The sequence below is a fragment of the Saccostrea cucullata genome, unplaced genomic scaffold, assembly GCF_032062105.1.
Source record: "Saccostrea cucullata isolate Sc308-1 unplaced genomic scaffold, CSIRO_AGI_Scuc_v1 ctg158, whole genome shotgun sequence".
Taxonomy (NCBI): domain Eukaryota; kingdom Metazoa; phylum Mollusca; class Bivalvia; order Ostreida; family Ostreidae; genus Saccostrea; species Saccostrea cuccullata.
In genome coordinates this window covers 250489-278269 of record NW_026926745.1, presented here as the reverse complement: position 1 = coordinate 278269, position 27781 = coordinate 250489, and the positions used below count along the sequence as shown (strand labels likewise).

Genomic DNA, 27781 nt, shown 5'->3' with positions numbered 1-27781 from the left:
CGGTGTAAAATGTCCCTTAGAACTGAACCTTATTTTAAGTAATATTTTATATATTTAATGAAGTTAAATTCCAAGTTTGTGAAAATGGGAGTTGTCATGAACGCTCAGCTACGTAACCTTTCCGCTTGTCGGAAAAAGCCCGAAAGGTGGCAATTTTGTCTCCAATTTCCATTTCAGTAGCGTAGACTCCTGTAGCTCATTTCATCATTATGCCCCTGTAATAAAAAATTCGGGGGTAAGAGGTTTTTGCCCTGTTCTTCCATCTGTCTGTTTATCTGTTTGTCCGCAAAACTTAACACTTGTCCATAACTTTTTAGTGGTGGTTCTATGACTATTATAAGTACATTCTTTGTGACAAAACCTTTCTTTTGGTACAGCCAAATGTGTCCTTGAACTTGAACTTTGACCCACTTTTACCAAAAACTTTCGAATTTCAACCAAAGTCATATCTTTTGAATAGTTGGAGCTAATGTTTTTATACTTCACATGTGTTTTCATTGTGCCAAGACCTTTCATTGGGTTTAAAAGTATGGCTGCATTTCATTTCCGGAATTTGTTGTAATTATCAGTTTTTCATTTCCGACATTTTTTAGTTTTCGTTTCCGACATTTTTAGGTCACCTGAGTAACTCAGGTGACCTATTGCTATCCGTTTTAACTCCGTCGTCGTGTGTCGTGCGTCGTGTGTTAACATTTGAACATTTTCAGCTTCTTCTCTGAAACCACTGAAGCAATTTCAACCAAATTTGGTATACAGCATCTTAGGTGAAGGGGAACAAAAATTGTGAATTTTATGGTCCCCGCCCCCCTGGGGCATGAGGGATGGGGCCAAAACCACTTTTATTATTGCAATCTTTAAAAATCTTCTTCTTTACTCCTGGACATCAAGCAGGTAAACTTTTGGCATGAATGTAATGAGCATTGAGTCCTCTTACAAAATTGTGAATTTTGTGGCCCTAGGGTTAGTAGTTCTGGTGTTAAGGCGGGGCTCTATTGATTATATTGTGAAAATGCATTAATTCTTTGAAAATGTTCTTCTCTGCTCCTGGGTATTAAGTAAACTAACTAAGTACATAGTAATGATGAGCAAGTATGCCTCTTCCAAAATTGTGAATTTTATGGCCCCAGGGTCAGGGGTTCTGGTGTTAGAGCGGGGCTCTATTGATTATATATTAGTGAAAATGCATTAATTCTTTGAAAATCTTCTTCTCTGCTCCTGGGTATTAAATAAACTAAACAAGCACATAGTTATGATGAGCAAGGGTGCCTCTTCCAAAATTGTGAATTTTATGACCCCAGGGTCAGGGGTTCTGGTGTTAGGGCGGGGCTCTATTCGTAATATAGTGAAAATGCATTAATTCTTTGAAAATGTCTCTGCATCTGGGTATTAAATAAACTAACTAGGTACATAGTTATAATGAGCAAGAGTGCCTCTTCCAAAATTGTGAATTTTGTGGCCCCAGGGTCAGGGGTTATGGTGTTAGGGCGGGGCTGTATTGATTATATTGTGAAAATGCATTAATTCTTTGAAAATCTTCTTCTCTGCTCCTGGGTATCAAATAAACTAACCAAACTTATAGTTATGATGAGCAAGAGTGCCTCTTTCAAAATTGTGAATTTTATGGCCCCAGGGTCAGCCAATGATCCAAGTTTATATATTTATGATGAAGAAAGGTGCATCTAGCAAAATGGTTATTTTTTATGCCCCCCCCCCCCTGGGTCGTGGGGAGGGGGGTACATAGTCTGAAAATAAATTAATGCTTTGAAATCTGCTCTTTGGTATTAATCAACTATTTTATGATATAATTTGCAAAATTTTGAAATATGTGGCCCCAGGGTCAGTGGTTCCTTTGGGATGAGGTGCTCAACTGGTTATAAAGTGGAAGTGCATTTTCTCTTTGTTACTTGATCTAAATCTGGGTATTAAGTAAATAGAGTAAGCATGCTAAGTCTATAATTATGATAAGCAATCGTGCCTCTTTCAAAATTGTGAACTGTGAATTTCATGGCCTCTGTTTTAAAACACGAACCAAGTTTAATTGTTTGAAAGTTGTTGCACAATACTCAGGTGACCTATAGGGCCCGTGGGCCTCTTGTTTTATTTCATTTCCGACATTTTCCATAGAGTACCTTTAGTCATAGATTTGAAGACTTTACCTATGAAAAATAGGTATAAATCATAAATCCTTGAAATCCACCTTCCGAGTTTTGTAAATCTATCAATGACTTGGACAGAAGTTTGGTGGTGTTCCTGACATTTAAGGTAGGACAAAACACCCGTGGATTCTATTTTAATCAATGTCTTAAAAATACCGGAGAAAAAAAGAATATTATTATTTTGACAACAATGAATGATCCCTGTAAGAAAAATAATAAGTTTTGGCATGTTTGCGTCATATTTTGTGAAAAAATCTGAGAATCCTATATATTGGTCACTTGGAGACTTACATTTTGGAATGTGTTTACGCTATCTAAGTGCAATAAACAAGCATGTAACAGTCTGATATAAAATGCAGTGTAACTTTGTTCCATAAATAGTAGAGGGCTGATATTTGGACACATATATAAGGAGTCTCCATTCTTTATGTACTACAAAGGTCAAAGTCATATCAAGTGGTCAAAGGTCAAATAATGTGACGTCATCTACTGAATCTTTTAGTTTTTTGCCATTGAATTTTTTTTGTTCGCCAAAATATCTGAAACCACTGGTTCAGTTTTCTTTATTTTTACACATTTTATTCTAGGACCCATTTGAATCATTCTGTTGATTTTTTTGTAAAAATGAATTATACATTTTCTCTTAAGAAAACTTAAACTGTCGGATATTACAATTGAATTTTCAATTCTGACGCTATATATGTTCTATTTTTACTTAATATTTCACTCAAATTACCCAGTATAAATTTGACTTACTGATTTAAAGTAACGAAAACGTTATCTTTATTAAGGACAGATGATACAAACAAAAAATGGATGTCTGGATTGGTATATATTCTTTGGCCTAATTTCATTGCATATAATGCAAATAATAAATTTCTAGAATTTAAAGAAATTGTAAACCTTCTGTGATGTTCAAAAGTCCTCCCTTCTGAAACCATCCTTATTAATCTATACAAATAATTTTCACTTAAAATTCCATTTTTGTGGACATTTAAATAAAAAATGAAAAAATATGCGGTGAAATTAATTCATTCTATTCATTTAAACATGACCCAAGCTGTTATTTTCAAATTCTTTGACAAAAGTGTGTTTGTATCATCTGTCCTTAAAAGTATTACACAAATTTGCAATTGATCAATTGATAATTCTAGAATAAGGCCCATTCTTAAGTCGAATGTCTGATTTCACAATTTTCTTACAGGGGTCTGATTGGCCATATTTCAGGCTATGTGGGCAAAAAATGTGTGGTTGAATTTCTTTCATGTCATATATAATGAGTGGTTGTGCATCCTAGAACAAATATCAAAGTTTCAGAAAAATTGAATTTGAGGAAAAAAATTGGCCTATTTACCGTAATTTACATATAGTGCACATTAATTTTTTTTAATGTGGTGAAAAAGTTTTATGCTCAATGACCTCTCTTACCTACATGTACATGTAGGCTTAGTGCTAAAAGTATGCATATATGCATCTGTTAGATAGATTTTTATATTTTTTGTATCAATATTTTGCTGTAAATGTTTTTAAAATTCCATTTCACTTACTAAAAAACATTAAATTGCCGCACAGCTTGATTCCGGAAATGAAAAAAAAATATGTCGGAAATGAAAACAAAAAATGTCGGAAATGAAAACAAAAATGTCGGAATAGCTATGCACATTTCCGGAAATTAAATGCAGCGAAAAATAGATGACTTTTGACTTTGACCTCAGAGTGTGGCCCATTTTTGAAAACTTTAACCTTGACAATAACTTTTGATCTGTTAGTTGTAGGGAATTCATATTCATAGATATACATGTATTCCTTGTGACAAGACCTTTCTCTAAATACGAGCAATTTTGACCTTTTCATTTTAACCTTGAGCATAACTTTTGTACCGTTTGTATTAGGTCATTCACATTACTACACAGTGTATTTCTTGTTATTTCCTTTCAAAGCAAAATTTTGACCATTTGACCCTGGCTTTTAACTTGCATTTCAGTTTCAACCCTTGCCACATGCAAGCACATCTTGTTTTCTGTTTAGTTAGTACACGATTCTGTTAGTTTTTTTTGTTAAATTAAGATCTCCCTACCAATTTCACAGGGATTTTAAAAAAAATTAAATGTTTACTTGATATTGATGAAAATTGAGATTTCAATGAACACGTGAGATCAATGAGACAGACTTTGCTTTTTTTGTTTTGTTTTTTTTTTATTTCAAGTCCACTGAGATATAGATTCGACATTTGAATGGTTGCAACCAAATTATCCATTCATTAAATGTTGTTGACGTCGAGTTAAAGGTCATAGCAAGTGTTTCCGTCTTCTCAAGTAAGCGTTGGAATGAATGGTGCTTCAAAGGAATGTAAAAAGCAATGAGGATTGTATGAAAGAGCACACAGCTGCTCATTTGAATTCAAAGTTCTATGGAAGACCTGTTTTAAGACCATTAAATGGGAACAAATTCGAGTCCAAATTTTGATTTTGATATCTCTGAGTTCTGTTTTATGTATTGGCTTCAATTTGAATTCAAATTGGTTTGCAAATTTGTGTATGTAAATCATTTAAATTCAAATTTGAGTTACATTGGTTAAAATTTTTACTGAATTATGTTCTCAGTTTATTGTCTTTGAGATGGCCTCTGAAAACTAAATTAATATTGGTATAAGGATCTGGTATCATTTTAGCATTAATTACAGGATATGTCTGTCTAAATTCTGAATTCTAACAAAGTAAGTATGCAAAGTGATATTATGCTAATGGATTAAAAAAGACAATGAAAATAAATAATTTTAATTACTCAGTCTTCCTTTCAAAACCAAAATATATATAGTTTTACTTTAGAATTGCTATAAGATATTTTCTCTGATATACTGTATATACATGTGTACATGTTATGAACTTTTTTTGATTGAAAAATCAAAATATGATAAATGAAATGCATGTAGATTTAATTATACATTCATAATTTAACTGTAAAGTTAATAATATTGATTTGCATAAACAAAAATTAATATTTTGCTAGAGAATGTCAAGTATGCACCTTTTGGATATTTCATATATTTTCACTCTCGTTTGTTGTTGTAGATCCCTCACATTGAGATCCAAGAGCGTCCCGTATAACTGTCATGGTGTACAATGTAACGGTCAATAATGGTGCAAACACTAGAGGGATACCGAGAGCATACAAGAAGACGTTCGGAACATTGTACCAATCCAATGTAGAATAAATTGCTTCTTGTTTGAATCCTGTTTGGTAAACTAAGGTAAACAGGATGTAAACCAACGAATAAACCATTGGTATATAAAAATGCAAAATACGATATGGTTTTCGGGTCAAGATGAGATTCAATATCACGTAAATAAAGTTTACAAAATGCTTCAGTATGCTGTTGGCATCATTCACTGAAAAAGAAAAAATAATGATTAAATATATGCAAGGAATTCAGCCTTAATGTCACTGGTTATCATTCGTAACATCAATTTGAGAGAAAGAGAGAGAGTCAGAGAGAGAAGACAAACAGCTAGACAGACAGTCAGACAAAGAGACAGTGACAAAGTGACAGTCAGGCAGAGAAAGACAGACAATCAGACAAAGAGAAATGTCCAGACAGAAATACAGTCAGTCAGACACAGACAGGCGGACAGCTACACAAAGAGAGATAGACAGACAAAAGGACAGTAAGTCAGACCGAGACAAAGAAACAGACAGACAATCAGACAAAGAGAGATAGAAAGACAGTTAGTCAGACAGAGACAAAGAAACAGAATTAATCAACAAAGAGAGATAGACAACAGAAATTAGTTGGAGACTTGCTACAAATGTACACAAGAGAGATTTTTGCATTGAAATACTGTTAATTTTGAAATAGTAATATGGGGTGGATGACGGGTTAAAGAGAGAACAAATTACTAGTAATATTTTAGAAAATTTACACCCCTTACTTCCTGCGTAAGTCAGATTAAGAAAAGAGTCCCATCAACCTACATTTTCTAACAGTACAGGCACTCAAAATAGGTGGACAAAATGAAAACTATTCAAAGAGAGAGAGTAAGAGAGACTTTTTAAAAAACTTTCTAATGTTTAGCACTTACTATAATTTGATGTATTTATTATTTGAAATAGTATACATAGTAGAATTTTAAGGTGAGTAAATATTCGATATATTAGGCATTGGAAATATAGCGAAAACCAGTTTGTCATTGTGAAAAAAAATAACATTAAGCAATAATTTGCGCTAGCTACAAATGTACTTAGTTTTTACATCACGGATTTAAAGAAATAAATATTGTTAATTTTGAAATATTAGTAGGGGTGGACTTCACAGAGAGAACAAATATACTTTTAAAAATTTACACACGAAGGGATTATTAATACTGCAAGTCAAGAGAAAATTTTTCATCAACCTACATTTTATATCAGTACAGGCACTCAAATTATGGGCTCGCAAAATTAATTGAACTATTCAAGAAAATTTGTCATTTTTTTTTAATCTTTTCCAATTTAGCAATAATTTGATTATAAATATTTGAAACATATAAAGTAGAATTGAAGATGCTCACAAATATAGTTCACTGTCTGAAAACATTTTTCCTGCAGAAATAATCTCAGGATTTTTTATGTTAAAAATAAATGAAAATTCTGCATGTGTCACACCAGAAGTTTAAAACTTTTCTTAATAATTTTGAAGACTATCATAAGTTCACAGAATCAATATACAAATAGGTAATGTAAACGGGGGTTATTAAGTAAAATTTTAAGTATATTTTGATAATATACAAAACCAGAAGTGCTGACACGTCAGCATTATATCAGCAGAATACGTCCTTAAAAGTAAAACCGTCCCCAATTTTACAGATAATTTTGACTGTCATTGAATATTGCAAAAATTGTTGATTGATCTTATAAAAGTTATAAATAAAAGTTATTGATCTTCCCGTATGTTTCAAATATTCAAAATCTTTTTGACAAAAAAATAAGCTAGACACAGAACAGTCTTAAAGTGGTGATAAAAATTTTAAAAGGGGACAGCAGAATTGTTTCATGGGAAAATATTATTATTTTAATATTTTCATCAACAACTTGCAAAACTGAATGATTTTTTTTTTGTTTTCAAATTTCCTTAAACTTAAAGAGTTTCTTCTGTTCAGAGGATGTAAATTATATGAAAGTGTTTTAAATAACAATTTAAAAAAGAAAAAAAATCACATTTCCTACCTTCGTTAAGTAAATCCTTCCTGTACATATTTACATAAAAAGCAGTCACAGATTCCACTATGGAGTATAGGGCTAACACTATATAGCTCCAATTGGTTAGGAAGAGAAACCACGCCCAGTTCGGCAGGACCTCCCGGAAGAAATATGGCTGCAGGGCCAGGACGATGACGTGTAAGAGACACCAGGAAACGGTCCATCCAATGAAAAGTTTAGGACATCCCCACTGTAAAAAAAAAAATGTATTCTTAAACGTACGAGAACCCTTGTCCATAACAAACAAACGTGGTTTGTGCTTGGATTTAAACATATAATAATGAGAGTTTTTAATGTGTATTTAAAACATGGTTTTGCATATACATGTTCCTGTAGCAATAATTAAAGTGTTTCATTTTTTGAAATGAAATTCCTGCATGAAAACAATTGCCTACTATGTGATTGTACACCAAGTTATTCACACTCGCTTTAAATACTATGTACATGTGCAATAATGGAAATATTAAAACTGGAAAAAAAATAAGAATTGTTTTTAATCACATTTTTTTTTAATTACATTGTTAAGTATGGACCACACCAGTTTTGTTTTTTGAACAACGTAATTAAATTTTTTATATAAAATATTGATAGTCTAAATCAAGGATATGTTACGTCACTAAAACATAATATTAAGTTAAATTATATTCTTTTCCACAATTTTAAAACATAATTAGCTATAAATTGTGATTAAAGATTTTCATATCGACTCAAAATATTGTGAATTTAATCAGATCAAGATGGACACATTTTATGCACAGAATGTATTTTAATTCAGGACAAAGGAGCATGAAACTTTAATTAAGTTCACGTCCTAAAAGGATTCAATAAGAAGTTATATATTAAGAATAATACGTAGGTCTTATATGACAGTGCATATTTTCGTTTTTAATATATCATGTTCGACAACAATATGCACCCACCCTATTACAGAAGGTTTCAACAAACTGTCGCTATCTTTCTATGTCCTTCGCCACATGCAGTGCCTGTATCAACTAGTAGCTTATTTCCTCTGCCCTTTGCCATGTGATGGTTCTTCTCCGTAGCTGTTCATCTGGCTAATCAGCTTCTCTCTTTGTCAGATGGCTATTTCCAGAATGTGGAAGACTGTTTTAGATATTATACATAATGTATTGCTTTTTTTTAAATCAATTTTCGCAATCTTCTTTGCACCCATGGTTGAAATTTCAGATACTATATATTTTTGCTTTCGTCTTTGTCTATAAATCAAAATGTCATTAGTGTTACATGGTTAAAATCTATTGTGAAAGCAATTGTTAAATCAATTCTTACAAGACTGGCATATGAACATAGAAAATTCCCTAAATGTTTAAAAAATGGATTTTCAAAAACTTTGCTGTGGTAAAAGACTTCAATTAATAAAATTTAGAACTTGATCAAAAAGTAAAATAGGAGGTGTACAATGACAATTATGTAATAAAGAAATCTTTGAAAGTTTCATATATTATTTCATATTTTTTGTATTTAGGAGTAAAACTTATTGATAAGAAGTATTGTTTTCATGTATACCTATAAATTTGAGAAAATTATGTCCATCACAAATGTTGATTCACTGTTTAAACTGTCTCTGTTTGCTAAAAAGATATTGGCCTGCTTTTAGTAACTATTTAGTTATATACCCTTCTCACTTGACTTTGTATTTTGTATATAATTATGTAAATATGTACCTCATATACCATTGTATGGTCTGAGTGTAAATAGACAAACAAACAAACAAACAAGTATTCTACTGAGGGGCATTCTCATCAGATGTCCCAGCCATTGCAATCTTCTTTGCTTGATTTCAGATGCTATGTTTTTGCTTTCGCTTTTTTGTGCAGGCTTAAGCTTCTATTTTAAAATAGAAGATACAATGGATTTTTCGAAGAAGGTCTACTTATCAATGTCGCTCACAAAAACACTCCTGCATTGAGAGTTTCAGGTTTTAATTTAGTTGTTTGACTTTCAGATGGACTGAAGTTGGGTAAATGCTGTCCATGTTTTATTGATAAGTGATTTTATGTCTTTGTCAGTGCTGTTTTCCTTACTTAGGATGCTGCCAAGGTAGATAAAGTCCTCAGCTTCCTCTAGTGGCCCTCGATCCATTCAATGTGTCAGGTTCAACTGGTGCATTGATTGTCATTACCTTGGTCTTCTTTAGCATTGAAATCGATGTTAAACTTAGTTTGTTTAGCAAAGGAGTTTAATTTATCAGTCTTTTCTTGTTGGTAGATGATGTTTCCTGGTACTTCTGCCAGATCGTTGGCAAAGAGCAGGTCTTCGATGTGACTGAGATTCGTCATTGAATAGCCCTCGTTTTGTCATGTGTGGTGTTTGGATCTATAATTCATGACCAGAAGGAAGAGTATTGATGATAGTGATAGTATATATACATCCTTACCTTACTCCAGACCCATCTTTACGGCACATATCGTACACCGAGAGATATTGTCGTCTGCTAAATAATTATTACATGAACATATTATTGCTTTCGAATTCGACATTACAACCCTCATTGCATGCAAATATTTATAGTTCATGGCTAGGATTGTTTGAGGGTTTTTTTTTCTTTCACACATACGTATATGTTGCCTCCCACGTGGCGCAGTGGTAGAGCGTCTAATCTAGAGTCGCGGTGTGAGGATTTGATCCCTTACAATGCGGGTTCGAATCCCACTGTAGGACTTGGAGACCGATCGTTCGGATGAGACTTTACAGATTTTAAACTCACGTCGTCCCGCGAACTCCGCACAAATAAAGGTCTCATACGTCCTAAAATATTTTACATGCAGTATAATAGCAAAAGAAGATGGGAATAGCCATGAACTGTATTTGATAGCCTTTGTCAAGGTAATACGCCCTTTCATAATTTTTGATAGAAACTCTTATTTTAGATATTAAGGAAAAAAATAAAATATTTACAACTAAATAAAATGATGATGCAACAATTAAATAAAATAATATACTCTTTCTCCCCACACACTTTTAAAATTTTCTCTCTCTCCCCCCACTCCCTCTCTCTGCCCAGTCCTTCTCTACACACACCATCTCTCTCCTCACGCCATCCCCCCCCCCTCTCTCTCTCAGCATCCTCTCCCTCTCTTCTCTCTGTTTCACCATTTCTCTCGCCATTCTCTCTCCCCAAATTCTCATCATACCCCACACTCACTCTCCTTTCTCTCTCCCCACTCTCTCTGTCTCCCCACTCTCTCTGTTTCTCTCTCTCTCTTTGTCTCTCTCTCACCCCACTTTGTTTGTTTCTCTCTCCCCCAACTTCTCTCCCCATAACTCTCTCTCTCTCTCCCTATGGCTTTCTCTTTATAATTGTTACTTGTGACATGACCTTCTCTCTTGCCACCAAATTTGACCTCTTGACCTTGGAGTTTCTCTTTTTATTCTATTTGTCTCTCTCTCCCCTTCCCTCTCTTTTGAACTCCCCCACTAAATCTCTCTCTCTCCACCAAGGACTCTCTCTCTCTCCACAGGAGACTCTCTCCATTTGGTTGCTTCTTCACTAATTCTTTCAAACCACTCTCAATGACTCTCTCCTACTCTCTCCCCTTTATGCTAATAATAGCTTTTTTGGATTCTCTCTCCCCACTCTCTCTCTCCCCATCCTCTCTCTTTACCTAATTTTACTCTTTCAACATTCTCCTCCCTCCCCCTCTCTCTCCCCACTCTCTCTCCTCTCTCTGCCTCCCCTCTCCCCGCAACCCTCTCATACCACTGAATGAAATTTGATGAAACTTTCACCTTTATTACATATTGCCATTCTCTCTCTCCTATTCTTACTTTTTCCTCACACTCACACTCTCTTTGGGTTTCCCGGCCACATGAAAACATGGACTTTTTCCCAGTCTCTCTTTCTTTATTTTTTCTAGTTTGTTTTGTTATTACACATTTACATGAAGTTGCGTTAAATAAACTATATGCATAAAACATAGATTTTTCAAAGTTTTTAAAAATAAAAATAATGGAATAAATACTTATTCTAGAATATATTGCAAAGTCTTATTCTTATTAAAAAGTAATTTATAAAATGTTCATTCTTGATCTTTTTACTTTAAATTGAATTTACCAGAGTTGTTTATTTTTGAAAAAAAAAATGGTTTCATTTAAAATCATAAGGGCGATAACTTCAAACAAGAGAAAATACTGCTTTCCAATTCACAATTCGATCATTGCGTTATACATGTACATTCATTTGAATGTTTGCGGTTTAAATTCTATATGCTTGGAGAACAATATATTTTCAAGGAAAATATGTAAGCTTGTGCCGTTGCGTTGAATGATAACCAGAATACACTTGCATAATGACTCCCTCGTTCTTCTACACTTTACCCGTTATTTCATATTTTCTTTTTGCAAATAAATTCTCGTTTGGTGTTTTATTCAAATCTTTACTTGTTGCATGGTTCTACTCCACTAACCATGGATTTTTGAATGGACAGTGTTAAATAATAAACCTTGAGCCATCAGTGTAATTTGAGTAAATGTTCACCTTATTACAAACCATGGTCATGCTTCTGGGTACATTAAAATTTTTCAATCAAGCAATATAGCCTAAAAAGACAGTAAAGCAAATTGTGGGCTTAAAAATTATTACAAAGTTGGCTCTGTCGCGCGTAGGCGCTCTCCTCAAGCCAAGGTACATCTATGTAACATTATAGAGATAAAGTTTGTAAATCGTAAAACATTTGAAAGCATTCCATTCTTAGTCTCGAGGAATAATCTAAGCCATGAAAAGGACTTGGTTGATGGGGAAGGAGGTAGCAAACATTAAAAATGAACTTTGCCATTATAATTATACGTGGGAGTCGGGGAGGGGTCATTTTGTAAACTCGTTGCTCACAGAACCCCTAGTTTTTCAATTATCTGTTTCATTTTTTAAGAATACTTTTTCGTTTTATTTTACTTATACTCATAATACTGTTTAGGCCACATTTGAAAGCACCCCCCCCCCCCCCCCCGCGCAATATAGACCCCCGGGCCTGCTAGACTTTTTTCACATAAATTATATATGGATGACACATTTGTGATATAATACATGTATATCCTATCCATTCAGAAAATTTGCTTAAATAAACATTTTATAAAAATTTCTACCCCACTCTCTATATATAAATTTTTATATACAATGTAGGGTAGATTTTATAGAACATTTGTTTTAGGTAATTCTTCGTTTGTTGGTATAAATACTTATCACAAATATGTTGTTTCATTTTTTAAGAAAAAAGCCCAGTTTTATTTTACTTATCCTCAAATACTGTGGTTTAGGCAGTAACTTTTTGTAAAAAAAAAATCAATTTACGTGAAAAACTTAACAAACAAAAAGAAAAAGGAAAGTTGTCCAAAATCGAAATTCCTATTACAAGGGATAGGGGGCTTCAACTTCTTTCAGTACCAAATTCTTCACTCAAACACTACATCACCCTTATATTACCCTTATTTGACAACACTGCAACCATAAGTGGAGGGGTCAACCGGACTTTCAAAAAAAAATTTCTAAAGTTGAATTAAACTTATGTCTGGAAAAAAATGGGGGGGGGGGTAGTCCCCCACCCCGATGCTACGTGCCTGTTAGATATTAAACTAGAGGTACTGTGAGCGATGAGCTCACTAAATGATACCCCCCGCCTCCCATATGTTTATAACTGGTGAAAAAGTCCATGTTTTCCTGTGGCCGGGAAACCCAAAATATGTGTCGGATCAAAAAGTAAAATAGGAGGTGCACAATGGCAATATGTAATAAAGATTCTGTGAAAGTTTCATCAAATTTCATTCAGTGGTATGAGAGGAGTTGCGGATAAAGATGGGTACCCCAAAGCGTAACAGACGGACGGACAGACGGACAGACGGACGGACGGACGGACGTACAAATTCGATTTATATACCCTCCCGCTTTTCAAGCGGGGGGTATAATAAGCGAATTATCTCAATGCAAAATCCTTGAAATTCCTTTGTGGTAATTCTCTTGAATTTTTATGATAAGAACGTGTAAAAACCAAACTCCGAACAACTGAATTTACTATATACCCACCCCTATACTTGAAATTATTCCTTGTATCCGCCCCTTTGTATAATTGTGATGTTAACAGTTCTATACTTACCTGAAATGTTATAAAATCTCTCGGTTGATCATGGTTGAATCCAAAACTACTTAGTTTCCACTGGTTGTAACAAACACGTGAACATCCCCTCTTCTCTTTCTTTGCCATGTCTAGCTGTTTTTGTTTGTTTGGTTGTTTGGTTATTGTTGGGTTTTTTTTAATTTGGTTTATACTGTAAGCTAAAGTTCCACATAAAACCCACTCCCCGAATCTGTTCTTATTTGTGGCCAACGGAGCGATGCCATGTGGGTTAATTCTTCCAATTTATTGACATACTTTTCATATACGTGTTACATGTCATCAATCAAGTGTAACATGAACTTTTAAAATTACATTTCTGTATCTTATTGTCGCATTAAAGTTTCCATGCACCCGTATTTGATGTTAGTGTCTCCGAGAAAAGTGAAACGATACCGGTATAATGCTTATTCAGGACAGATGATCGATACAAACAAACTTTTGTCAAAAAATTTGAAAATAACTACTTGAGTCATGTTTTATTTAGTAAAAAGAATGGGTTTCTCCGCGTAGTTTTTATTTTTTTTTTATTCAAATTTTCACGAAATTGGGATTTGAAGCGAGAAATATTTGTATAGATTAATAAGGATGGTTTCAGAGAGGCAGAACTTTGAACTTCTTAGAAGGTCTACACTTTCTTTATATTCTAGAAATTTATTATTTGCGTCATTTTCAATTAATTAAATTAGGCAAAACACATAATTGTACCAATCCAGGACAGGCACCTGGCGTAACTTTTTTTCTTTGACCTATAACATGTGTATATTACAAGGACCCATAAAGTTACATATTCATTTATTATCACACAGGTGCTTGAGAATGGGACCCCACACCCACCCCCCCCCCCCCCCGTGTTCCATATTAGCCCAAGGGTTCATTGCCATGCCTTTTTTTAAATAAAATATTTTCTATGACATTTTTGACGAAGTATTACAAATGAAAAATCCAAAATTTAAGCTAAAACTATTCTTACTTTCTGAAACATTTACTAAACTGGGACTGCTTTCAGAGAGTATGAAATTTTATACCATAAAAGTTTTATCTTAGATTTTGAGGTTTAAAACTTTGTAAATGCACTGTGTGTCATAGAAAAAAAAATATTTTTAAGGACGTTCGATCCTAAGATTTTGAGCGTAGTTTGGACAGGTCCTTAATTTTTTTTAAAATTCTGCATTTTAAAGTTCTAACATTACTTAACCACAGTAACCAGTGCCATTTTTCATTGTTTATATATCTGCAACAAGCGAACAAATTATTTTTGAGAGGGATAGTCGAACGAATTTCATTGGTTTGACTTATCTAAGACTTAACGCCCCATTTTGCAGAAAACTTTCCAGTTCCAGCTTTTTGCCGGCTCTCGGGAACAAATATGTGAAATTTATTTAGTGTTGTAAGTGTATGGAAAAAGAAGACAATACCTTGAAAATACCAGAGTTAAGGTAGTTTTATTAATTTCTAATATCCTCTGAAAACTGTCATTTGCTATGTAGCTCGAATTTTCTCTGATTTTATGCGCAGATTTTTCACTTGTTGCTAAAGTAATCTAAGTTATTATCTATTGAGTATTGCTTATTGATTTTTTCCGAAAATTTCCGAGTAATTCAAAACATTATGGCCAAGATAACAGTTTGACAACATGATATGATAATTAACTTTTAACAAAAACAGCAAAAATTTACAAACAGCACTTACAGGTCCACAGTATCATTTAGAAGACCTATCAGGGGCTTGTAAAATATGGAGAAGGAGTCTTATCAGCTTCGTAACATGAGTGAGATTGAATTTTAGGGTGTTTAAGTAAGCAGCATGTCTATTTCCCCTTATCATTACTCTTTTTCTACTCCAATAATAATGAGAGTGATAATTAATAAATTAAAAAGAATATTTGTTTTAAATTGACAATTAATGTGGTGATCATCGCTCTGGTCCCATCCAGGAATTTCCTTTTTAAAATTGAGATGTGACTGTTTGTGAAATAAAACATACAGTGAGCAGGTGTTTAAAATTGATTTTTTTTAAAAGCCTGCCCAACAACCTTTGCAACTTGTAACACGAGGGTTAAAAAAAATGTTTAATGGTTTGAACATTGAAAGCCTAGTACATTAGCATGATTATGTATATCATATCAACAACACACATGTAAGTTATCATCACATGTCATGACCTGATCTAAAAATAAAAATCCCCAATTTTTTAAAAAATAAAAAGAACTTATACATGTATGTGTATAGAGAGAATACTAGAAAATCACTACAAAAACAGATGATTCATGCATTATCAAGACATGTAGAACAAAGCATGGGCAACATATATCATGGGTGTAGAGTTGAATTTAACTCAATAATGATGAATAAATGTTAACATTATGATGCAGCAGTTCTAGACTAGTAAGGCGTAACAAAAAAATATGTTTGTTTACGGTTACCCGACCGACCCTAATTTTAATCACCGACCCAAATTTTTTTTTCGTCATAAAAATCCGGATGTTACTGGCAGGTCAGTTTAACTTTTACATTCATCTTTGAAATCGAAATTGAAATTACAGAAACAAAACCAGCGAGTTCAATATCTACACCAACAAGTTCGTTGCAATTTGCTTACCATTGTGTGGCAGATGCAGGGGTGTGCAACTAGCATCGCCTGATGCCTGGTGCTACCGTTTAGGGGTAGTAAAAAATTAAAAGTATGCACATAATACATGAGAAATACAAACGGTATTTTCACTCATTGTTTTGCTATTTAATTTCCAACTAATGAAAATTTTCCAGGCATCATGCTCCAACTGTTCTTAAATTACTTTAACCTTATTCATTTTGAAGTACTACCTGACTTATTTACTTAGAAAAAACGATCGTTTTTTCCTAATCCGAATTTCCTCCATTCCTGGTTAATGGTAAATATATGCAGATATCTCTCCACATTATTTACGGTCTCCCAATCAACTAATAACTAAGTGTTATGTGGTTAAACTTTAATATATAGTAATATATGAGCCGTTCCAAGCAAAAACCCCCCTTATGTCAAAAATTTTCGAAAATGACTTTTTTCTTGAAAAATGATGTAGAACCTTAGGTGAATATAACCTGTAAATATTATGGGTGTATCTTGCTCCGTTACGGATTTACAGGTATTCAAAGTATGCAACATTTATGCAGCTGACGTCGTATTTATAAAATTTTCTCTTGTAGCGTCGTCGACGTTATAGCGACGTAATAAAAACATGAATTACTTACACGCAATAACTGACTTATATATGTGCTTAATTTGTTGTAAAATATATTTTTTATTAAAAAGTTCAGTTTATTCTTTTCTGATATTTATCAAAAATATGTCAATGGAGTTCAAATAGTCCTATGATTCGCTGACTTAGAGAAAACATCACAAATAATTGATAGGTCTTTTATAAAGAAAATTTCACTTTTAATTTTACCGCTTAAATTCAGCCCAAATCTTTCAAAACCAGCAACAACAAAATATATTTTAGTTCCCATTTATTTATATTTTTGATAATTGAATTACTTGTCCAACCTTTGCCTCCTTCAAAACACCGACCAAGAGACAGTATTAAGGGGCAGGGGCTTGCGCTTTTATAAATGAACACGCCGTAAGGATTTTGTAAAGTATGGTATTTCAAAGTAAATAATGAGTACCATTTATCCTTTTTTTCTAAATGCTGAACTACATACATGTATGCATTTTCTTTGCTTAATTATGCCCTCATTTGTTAAAATATATTAGAAGGAAAGGGGGAGGGGGCATTAAAAGAATAAATATAAAAGTACTAGTATAAAGGCAATTAGACTAGATATATACATGTTAAATCTGTAATTTATGAATAATTAAAGTGCGTACTTTCAGATATCAAATTATGAAATGAATGATAAAAACATGACCTGAAAAACTTAGAAAAAGGGTAAGGCATGTGATTAAGCTTTTTTTTTAATGTATATTTTCTACGTACAGTACAATCACGTACATGTAGTCTAATGTAATTGATATATAGAAGATTGCCAAGCAAAATTATGAGAGTTGATCCTCTTGTGCTTTACGCATAGATCAATGAAAGTGAAAGTTAGACTTAGAATTTCTCAATACTTAAGTCAGTTATGCGACCCGATCTGTAGTTAAAAAAAACACACATGTTGCAGTTAAAAAAAAACCCCAAAACAACAGGTTATTATGAGGCAAGTTTCACAGATCAACACATATATATCACGAAGATCCTCTGAAAATGTACTAGTTAGTCAAAAGCAAAAAAAAAATATTTTAGAGACAAAGAAAAATGTGTAAGTCAGGGGCTATTTTGAGCAGCTTTTAAAGTCCTCGAACCATACAGACACAAATGTACAACATTTGATTACCGTCTTCGCATTAAAAAATATCATTAAAAAGAGAACACGTTTCACGTGCGAAATCTTCACATTGGACTGTCTTTCGAATAAAATGCTTCTCATATATTAGTAATATATGTTCTATCCCAGTCTACCCAACATTTTACACTTATACAAAGAAGTTCCATTGTGTGCAGAAGATGGAGGAATGCTGGCCATTCTCTGTCACTACATTAACATCAAATATTCGAACATCTGACCATCCTGACCAATTTACAAGGAGTCCACGTGTTCTGAAAATGGGGGGGGGGGTTAAGTAGGCTACTTTTGTGTCTTATTCTTCTAATTAAATTTACATGGAGACCGGTCCTTTGGATGAGTCTGTATAAACCGCGGTCCCGTGTCGCAGTAAGTGCTGGCACGAAAAATATCCCTCGCCGCTCAAAGGCCCTAAGTGCAGGTTATAGGAATATTTGCCGCTCTCCACCGGCAAGTGGTGGCGTCTCCTTTATGAGTTAAAAAATTCTCAAGACGGAAGTTTAACAACATAGAAACACTCAATCTATTTAAATTTAAACATTGAGAAAGGGTTATCACCTTTAAGTTTCACTGCTAAGGATAAAAGAGGACAAGTATTTTTAGAAACTTTTTTTATACAAGATATTTCTGAAGTTATCTAGAAACCTTTTTTTTATACAAGATATATCCGACTTTTGAGTTTGTACATGCATACTTCCTCGCTAGTGAGCTAGCTTTTCTGTTGATGCGGTCGAGTCTCTTTCTTAGTCTCTATTTCAGGCAAGTTAAGCAACGGCGAGCCTGTTTAACCCTTCGACGGGTGACCACTCAAAAAAAAAGGGGGGGGGGGAGCCATGGAAAGTAATGAGATAAAAGTTCTATATCACCGCTAAAAGACATGCAAAAATTTAGGAGCTCTTCAGAGAAACATAATTATGAATACTTTGCGGTGTCAACATCATTCATTTAATGATTTCTTTGTATCTTTCATTAATCACTTTAAACCAGACTCTGTATCATTTATTATTACAAACGTTGTTTAAGGATAATGATTTGAATAGCAAATTAAAAATTGCATTTTTATACAACGCTTTATTGACAAAATAAACTTAACTATTATTTCTCTTTTTTCACATTTGCATCTACAATGCCAAAGAGTTGTCTTGGTCAAGGTCTACTAAAATGATAACGGTTGAATATTTTCCCATGCATGCACATACGTTTTAAAAAAAAACATGTCAGAACATTTTTCAAATCATTCGACAAAAGTGTTTTAATTATAATAAATACTTCTAGTTCTCTAATTTTCTAAGATCTAGCGTTGTGTGGAGAAAAATCGGGTTATGTTCACCTTCACGAGATCTTCCTGGTGAAAATTACGAACATGCATTTATTTCTTGCTACATTAGATTAAGAAGTAGATCGGGAAAATCCAAACTGATTAAAGTATTTTGGAAATGTATTTTATTTGCACTGGATTTACACTCAGGTGAACAAATATTGTGATTACAATCATGCACATAAAAAACAGATCGGGGGGGGGGGGGGGGGGGGTGCATTTTTTTTCTGAATGTGAAATAAATAATGTACGTGTGCTTGTCAAATACGGTACATTTCAGAACTTCCAAAATTGTGTAAAAAGATATACATGCATGTATGTATTTTATTTCTATATATGCTTTATTACACGTATTCTTACATTTTTTTGTGGTGGTGGTGATGGGATGGGGGGGGGGAAGCTACAAAAGTATTAACAAGTTATCGATCTTTTCCACACATTACAAAAAAAGAATGTCGGATGTACGTCTGTTCAATTAATGTAGCTTTGTTAGCTGAACTAGTGTCACTTTTCTTCCAAGAGGTTCTGGGTCTACAATAAATGAAAAAAATACCCCGGATTTAGATCTGGCATTGGTGTGGGTTAACAATTCTGTCATTCAGTTTGATCAGTTTTAATTTCTGTACAGTTTTCTTGACAAATGATTAAGCCAAATCAATTTTCGCCACGACTTCGGATTAAAAAACATTTCAAACTACTCTTCCTTCCTTTTTAAAAATATTTTTTACACTCAATATCATCATTGCATGTAATTTTTTGTCGTTGTTGAATAAGAAAGAGTCGTAAATCTGAATTTTAAGCAACAGTTGCATGTTTAATTTAGTTTAACTGAAAACTTATATTGTACATGGAACAGAATAAACGTCGACGTGTTGACAAATTTTGTGTATTTAATCAGAACACTCTTAGGTCGTTTTAATGTGTAATGCATATGTAGTTTGACAACAATCAGAGTCAGATATGTTATAAAATAGACAATACACATGGTACCATGAAAGAAAATATACAGTTAGTACAACGGAGAAAATTCTGTGACATAAAACAAAGCATGTAGTTGGGACGCAGTCAGTGCGCGATATATTTTGATCAGAGTTTTTGTTGCAAAACAATGACGTCGCTTTTTCTATTGTGACGTAAAATTCTGTCAGATTACATAAGGGGGGTTTTTGCTTGGAACGGCTCATATATCAATTGTATTTAATGGTTTAAAATGAAAATAAAATGATTTTGCTTCATTTTAGATATTAAGTACACTAGTACAATATGTTCAGAAAAGAAAAGATAATATAATTTCTTAAACTTTTTAAACTTCAACTTTAAAAGGGATTGCTTAAGACTTTCTCGACAATGAACTTTTTACAATATTTGTTTTTACAATTTTTTGCCCCTGTATTTGGACTGCTCACTTTTAACTTTGGGCAAGTAACTTTATTGCTGTTACAAGCCTGTGGGCTAGTACTTGATTTTTTTTAATTGCACACCCGGCCCTGAGTTGTAAGGCAGTTGGCAAGAAACCACCCATATTACAGCCAAACAAAAGTAAGGCACCATACAATGGTAAAACTATTTTGTAATTCAACTAATTCATGTGAATTTGTGTATAAAAAAATTCAATAAAATAAAAAAAATTCCTACCTACCGACCCTATTTTATTTCAGCATGTAACAGTAAACAAAGATATTTTTTTGTTTGGCCTAAAATAAAGCACTACTAATTAGTTGCATTACCTGTATCATATGTATTATAATATGTAATCTATGATTTCAGAGGGTTTTTTTTTTATATTAACCCTTTATTAAAACTTGGTTTCTGTTATACTGGTACATTTTTATTTTATATACATGTATATACATGTATACTGTAAATGCAAGTATATGTACATTAATCATGTACACAGGAAAAAACATGCAGAAATCTTTTTGTGGACAGGAAGTTTGTTTGTTTTATTTTTGGGGGGTTTTTTTTGTTTGTGTTCTTTTTTTTTAAATCTGTTGTTGGATATGCCCTAAACATAAAAAAACGTAAAATTAATTTAATTATCAAGAAGTTTGTCATAATTTTTAGTTATGTAAAGTCTACATGGTCTACATTTTTTTTTATCAATATTTGTATTCTGTATGTTATATTTGTCTTTAAAAAAATTCAAGAGCCTTTACCATGTGTTTACACATATTACAGCTGTTTCATTTCTTTTATCTCTCATTATAAATGTTTGTTACAGGCAATGGACCAAGCACAGCTGGATAATATAGCAGAGAAACTGGACATTAAATACAGCGTACTGGACAATCTGAAAGATGGAAAATCAACGTACAGATCTCAAATTGTCCTCACCAACAATTCAGATTTTCCGTTGGAGTATAAACACCATTGGAAAATCTACTTCTGCCATATCCGTATGGTGGAACCAGGAACGCTGCCGAAGCACAATGAAGCCGAGAAAAAGAAGGAAGGGGTCAAGTTCTCCCACGTCAATGGGTGTCTATTTGCTTTGGAACCTTTGAAGACTTTCAGGACATTAGAGAAAGGCGAAAGTATGACAATCAAGTTTAAATGTCAGTATTATTGTGTAGCTAGAACAGATTTATTACCAAACTGGTATATTGTTTCTGGGAATTTAGAACCTCGAATCCTCAAATGTACAAGTATGCCCGACTTAGGCTTTGTTGAGCCTTTTGATAAACCCGAAAAGTGGAAAAGATTTAATTATAAGCAGGAAAATGGAGTGATGAGAACAGACAGGTATGATCCTTATACCCCAGGGAAGAGATTCCAGAGGAATACAGTGGAGGACATGGGGAAGCCAGGTACCCCCGTACTGCCCTCCCCAGCAAAGGCTTCTTATGACTGGGAAAAAACCGCCAATTTCTCCATGGATAATCTGACCATTTACTGTGATACAAAATTAGAGAATGAAGCTCTATTTCTTAAAGGTAGGTAACTATATATTCAGACTGTTTCAATTTTGTTTTTGTTTTTTCCCCGATTGATTGTTTCTTATTGAAAAGCGTGAAATATCTCGTTGCAGAAAAACTAAGGATAGAATGCAAAGTCTCAAATGATGAAAATTCCTTACCATCATCTAATGTTATAATGCTGAAACTTCAAGATACAAAAGATGACCCAGCTTCCTCCTACAAACTTTCAGTTAATCCTGCCCTCTCATTTGTTAAAATTGAGGCCAATGACCCAGTTGGGGCATTTTACGGTATACAATCATTCCTTTCCATATTGGAAAACGAGAGAGTGCCAGAAGTGGAAATTGAAGACCATCCAAGGTTTACATACAGGGGCATGCATCTGGATGTTTCTAGGAACTTCCATGGAAAACATCAAGTTATGAAACTTCTAGATGTCATGGCCAAATACAAGATGAACAAATTCCACTTCCATCTGACAGACGACGAAGGGTGGCGACTGGAAATTCCAGGACTGGAAGAACTTACAGATGTTTGTATATATTGGTTATTTTTAGAAATTGTTTGAATTGTGTACTGTACACACATTGTATTGTTTATATTTAATATGTCATGCCCACATCATTGTTTGAAATACAGGCCAACAGAGGTAAATAGAATGTTTACCAAAATATTCAATACCAATTCCTAAGTTGTATGAAATATTCTCTGAAAACATATTGATTTAAAGGGGATCAGAAATATAGGCAAATATATATGCATGTAGTATGTACAGTAAAACTCGGTTATAAAGAATCCTATTTATTAGAAAATTTCAGATATAAGGACCTTTTTATAAATTCCTTTACAGACTTTCCACAAGATTCCTTATATATATTAACAAAATATTCATTGTAGAATTTGTTCAATCCATTTTGATTCAACTTGTTTATTCAATTCAAGCTTTTCCAATTGAATAAATGTACATATGCATGAGTTCATTTCAGATTGGAAGCAAAAGAGGTCATGACCTTACCGAGAGGACCTGTATATTGCCTATGCTAGGTTCAGGGCCTCACTTGACCTCTTCAGGGACCGGCTTCTACTCAGTAGAGGACTACCAAGAAATCCTACAGTTTGCCAGACGTAGGCATATCGAAGTAATCCCAGAAATTGACATGCCTGGTCATAGTCATGCAGCCATTATGGCAATGAAAGCCCGTTACTACAAATATAAGAAGATGGGTGATATAAAAATGGCCGAGGAGTTCCTGCTGTGTAGTGTTGATGAGACTTTACATGCTCAGTCTGTGCAGATGTTTTCGGAGAATTCAGTGGATCCTGGATTAGAGTCTACATACAGGTTTGTGGATAAAGTGGTAGCAGAGGTGCAGAAGATACATGAGCCAGTTGCACCTCTCCAGACATTTCACTTTGGAGGTGATGAGGTTCCATATGAAACTTGGGAAGATTCAGAAGCATGTAAAGCATTGATCAAAAGTAGAAAAGTCAAAGGCTTCTCCAAACTAATGGAATATTTTGTAAAGCGTGTGGCTAAAATTGTGGCTAAGCATGACTTGATGATGGGTGCGTGGCAGGATGGGGTAATCCATGATGAAGTGTCCCTTGAGCCCGTGGACAGGTCGGAATTTCCCAACAAAGAAGTCCATGTGTACACCTGGCAGAATGTGTGGGAGTCCGGTCTATCCGGCTGTGCCTACAGATTAGCTAACAATGGCTACAAGGTGAGATTGATTTATTGTATAGTTTTATTATCAGCATATCGGGTTTTTACCTTAATAAACAAAAAATGGTAGGCTTTTCTGATCCCAAACAGCCTGCAAATATACAAGTAACACCACACCCAATTGATTGATTGTATGATGTTTATAATATCCCTCTCAAGAATTGTTCACTCGTATGGGGACTCCACCACTTGCCGGTGGAGAGCTGCAAATAATGTCCTATACTCAACATACGACCAATGAGCAGTGAGGGGTCTTTTTCATGCCAGCACCTACTGCTACACGAGACCTCGTTTTATACAGTCTCATCCAAAGGACCGGTCTCCACGTCAGGCCAACAGACCTGCAACATAAGGATCAACTCCTCACTTTGCAACTCTAGAGCACATGATCTAACCACTGCACCATTGAAACAATTTGAACCAATAGGCCAGAAAATGAGAAACTAATGTGAAAGCTTTCTGAGGTAATGTAGAGTCTGCACTATGTCTGAAAGCTTTCACATAAGTCTCATCTCCTCTGGTGCATTGGTTCTTCAAAAAAGGTTTTATTAAACTTTTTGCCTACACATTCTTCAGTGTACAACTTTGTTTATATATTTTGTGGCCCCACCCAACAGCCTATCCCTTGTGAGGAGGGGGGCTTGATCTGAACAATTGAGAATCTAGATTACTCAAGAAGTATTCACAGAAGTTTCATCTTGAGTTCTTAGTAATATTTTTTTTAATGACCCCCCTCTTTATATTTAGGTTGTTATGGCTCAGGGCACCCACCTTTATTTTGACCACCCCTACGAACCAGACCCAGAGGAACGTGGACTGTACTGGGCGTGCCGCTTCTGTGATACCAGGAAAACATTTGGCTTCATGCCAGATAACATCTACGCCAATGCAGACGTCAAGCTGACCGGTGACCCCATTACTATGGAAACTTTATTGACAAAGCACCCAGAAGACCATGATCCACTAGAGGAGCATGAAAATATTCTAGGTACTGTACACAACTATTTATATAGTCATGTCATATCAAACTATCAAGTTTACATTCATTCTGGACATTAATCATGCATTAATTCTTACAAAATTTAATTATTATCAATTTCCTAAATATGCGAGTGGAATTAATTATTGCATAATTTCACAAGAAGCACCACTTAAGAAATAAAATTACTTGCTTTTATTTTTATTTGCTAAAAAAAATGTAAAGTCTCTTGATGAACCATCCATTCGCTAATTATTATTCTCGTGATTTGACGTTGAAGAGGCCTTTCGCAATAATAAGTACTCTCAAAAAATAAGGAATCTACAGTAGATTTAGGAAAACAATGCCCAGTAAGAAATCCAGAAGAATTAGCCCTTTACATTGTTAGTTTGAAAACAGTTATGCAAAATACACCAGGTCACAGGGATATATTTGGAATATGACTGTGTATTTTTTTTTAAGGTCAATATCTTAAACAAAGTTTTTTAAAAATCCCTCCATCTTTAAGAAATCAAACTCGAATGTAAAACAAATGTTCAAAGTGAATATATTTGAACAGGAATGCAGGGACATTTGTGGACGGAATTAGTGAGAACCTCAGATGAGATGGATGCCATGATTTTCCCTCGTCTGCTGGCCGTCGCTGAACGGTCATGGCACAAGGCATCATGGGAAGACGTGGAGGACAGCACTTCAAGGGGAGCCAGGATGAACAAGGACTGGGCAGTTTTTGCTAACAGTTTGGGCTACAGGGAACTGAAGGTGCTGGACAGGCTGGGTGTGGCTTATCACCTCACTCCTCCAGGGGCAAGGTAAATGTAGAATTTAAATGTAAAATACAGTGAAACCTGTCTAATCTGACCAACACTGGGAGATAAATTTTGTATTGAAAAAGACAGGTTGCCGGATTGCACAGTGTTTTAAATAAACAACAACAAATAGGGAAATGGTAAAATGGGAAAGAAATTTAACGTCGGAATTCACATTGTGATGAATTATATAGGTGTCAGATTAGACAGTTTCACTGTATTAACACCCACTGAATATTATCTTTATTTCTTCAGATATAAGCATTTCCACATGTAGTAGTCAGTACACACTGCATGCTAAGCATATCACTTTTACATTTCTTGACCAGTGACTCTTCAATCATTTAAATGTAAAATGATGTTCATATCAAAAATCCTGATAATACAATATTTAATCTCCTTTAGGCCTATTCTACTATAACTGATTATTTGTACAGATTTAAATATTATTATAAGTGTTGTTTGTCTGTTAATAAGAAAGCATTTTTAATTATCATTTAAATACTGAATATGGGACAAAATTATACTTAATTGATTTGCGAAGAATTTTGAGGAACTTCATCTTGTATTTGACAAAAATGAACAAATGAATCTATGGATGCTAAATTAAGTTTACAGTTACTGTTATATATGTATTTGTGTATTTGTTGTTAAGGTTGGGAAAAGTGATGTACCATATAGCAGGTATTTTTAGTGGGATGCTAACTTTGGCTTATTTTAGCGGTTTGGTAGTAAGCTGTTAAAATTTTAATCACCAAATTTGTACTCTTTAATGTCACTAAAACAAAAAAAATCACTTAAATAACTTTGATTAGTCTGTTGTATAAGTAATAACTTTCATATTGTATTGTATTTCCTCAAACTTTTGTGTAAATTAATATTTGAAAACATAATGACATATATATTTAAGGTACTGAAACTCATCATACAGATGAATTTCTTCTCCTTAACATTGTCATAGAACACTGTGTCCACCAAAAAAAGTTCTGCCAAAAATACTGGCATACATTTCAGCAAGCAAACTGCCAAGTTTTACACCTACTAATGAAACCTGCTATATGTTTTTTCCCCTAACAACAAACTTCTCAAGATTGTAAAATTTTGTTTTACTTGTAGGATAGTAAATGGGGAGCTGGAAATGAATGCAGTGTATCCAGGACTTCCTCTTTTCTATAGTCTGAATGATGGGAAAACATGGCTTCTATATGAAAAGAAAGTGAAAGTAGATTCAAAATCAGAAATTAAACTAATGTCCAAGTAAGTTTTCCTAAATTGATATGTTGATTTTTTTCTCCCTCTCTCTTAATGGGGAAAGAAAGGGGGGAATTCTAAATTATTCAATACACGTAAGAAACTTGAATTAATTGCCATTGATTTCTTTGCCTAGATGGAGAACTTCAAAATTGTTGTTTAAAGTATATGTCATAACATTTAATTCATAAAGATTTTCTGTGAAGGTGTTATGATTAAGTCTTATTAATTACACCATTTTGAATTAAAATACACAAGCTTTAGAAGTCAGTTTTAAAGAAAGGTGTCTAATAGATGTTATAATAACATTTTTTGAACAAGCCTTCTTTTACAATTTATTAAACACTACCTGTTGAATGTATGTTTTTATGATTCAGGTCAGCTGATGGAAAGAGGGAAAGCAGGATTGTGATATTAGACCCTACTGTAGCCGAAACTTAGAAGAATGGACAGGTTTACTATGTTTACAAAGCTTCTCAGGATTAAAACATAATCAACCCCTTAAATATTGAACTCAGTATAATACATGTATGTGTACTGTTGAACATGTGCTCTCAGTTGGGAGAGGATTTATATTGTTTTCACATTTTATTAATTTATATATCAGTTTATTGGTTTTTTTTTTACTTTTTTCTTTGATATTTACATGTACATTAATTTCTCCTTGTGCAATTTTTTTTGCAACTGAACAAAGTAATAGCATTTTTTTTTTCGCCAAAGAACACTTCCTGGGTATTTTATTATGTGCAAAATGTCCTCTTTTTTTTCAAATATTTAAAAATAAAAATTGTTTATGTATTGATTTTCCATTCTATCTGTACAATGTGTATTGGTGCCGTTTGGTTAATGTGAAAACTTGTTGAAAAACGTATAGCCTAAAAGATAACAAGTACA

General features: G+C 33.8%; 1 protein-coding gene and 1 pseudogene across 1 annotated transcript; one reads left to right on the top strand and one right to left on the bottom strand.

The window, feature by feature from the left end:
• Nucleotides 1-5141: 5141 nt before the first annotated feature.
• On the bottom strand, nucleotides 5142-13608 carry LOC134272551 (protein rolling stone-like; annotated as a pseudogene).
• Nucleotides 13609-14808: 1200 nt separating this feature from the next.
• On the top strand, nucleotides 14809-27638 carry LOC134272561 (beta-hexosaminidase-like). Its single transcript, XM_062754785.1, has 8 exons — nucleotides 14809-14955; nucleotides 21426-22137; nucleotides 22233-22654; nucleotides 23109-23846; nucleotides 24596-24836; nucleotides 25387-25639; nucleotides 26753-26893; nucleotides 27265-27638. Exons 2-8 carry the CDS (start codon nucleotides 21429-21431, stop codon nucleotides 27326-27328), a joined length of 2568 nt encoding a protein of 855 aa, XP_062610769.1. The 5' UTR covers nucleotides 14809-14955; nucleotides 21426-21428; the 3' UTR covers nucleotides 27329-27638.
• The last annotated feature ends 143 nt before the right edge of the window (nucleotides 27639-27781 follow it).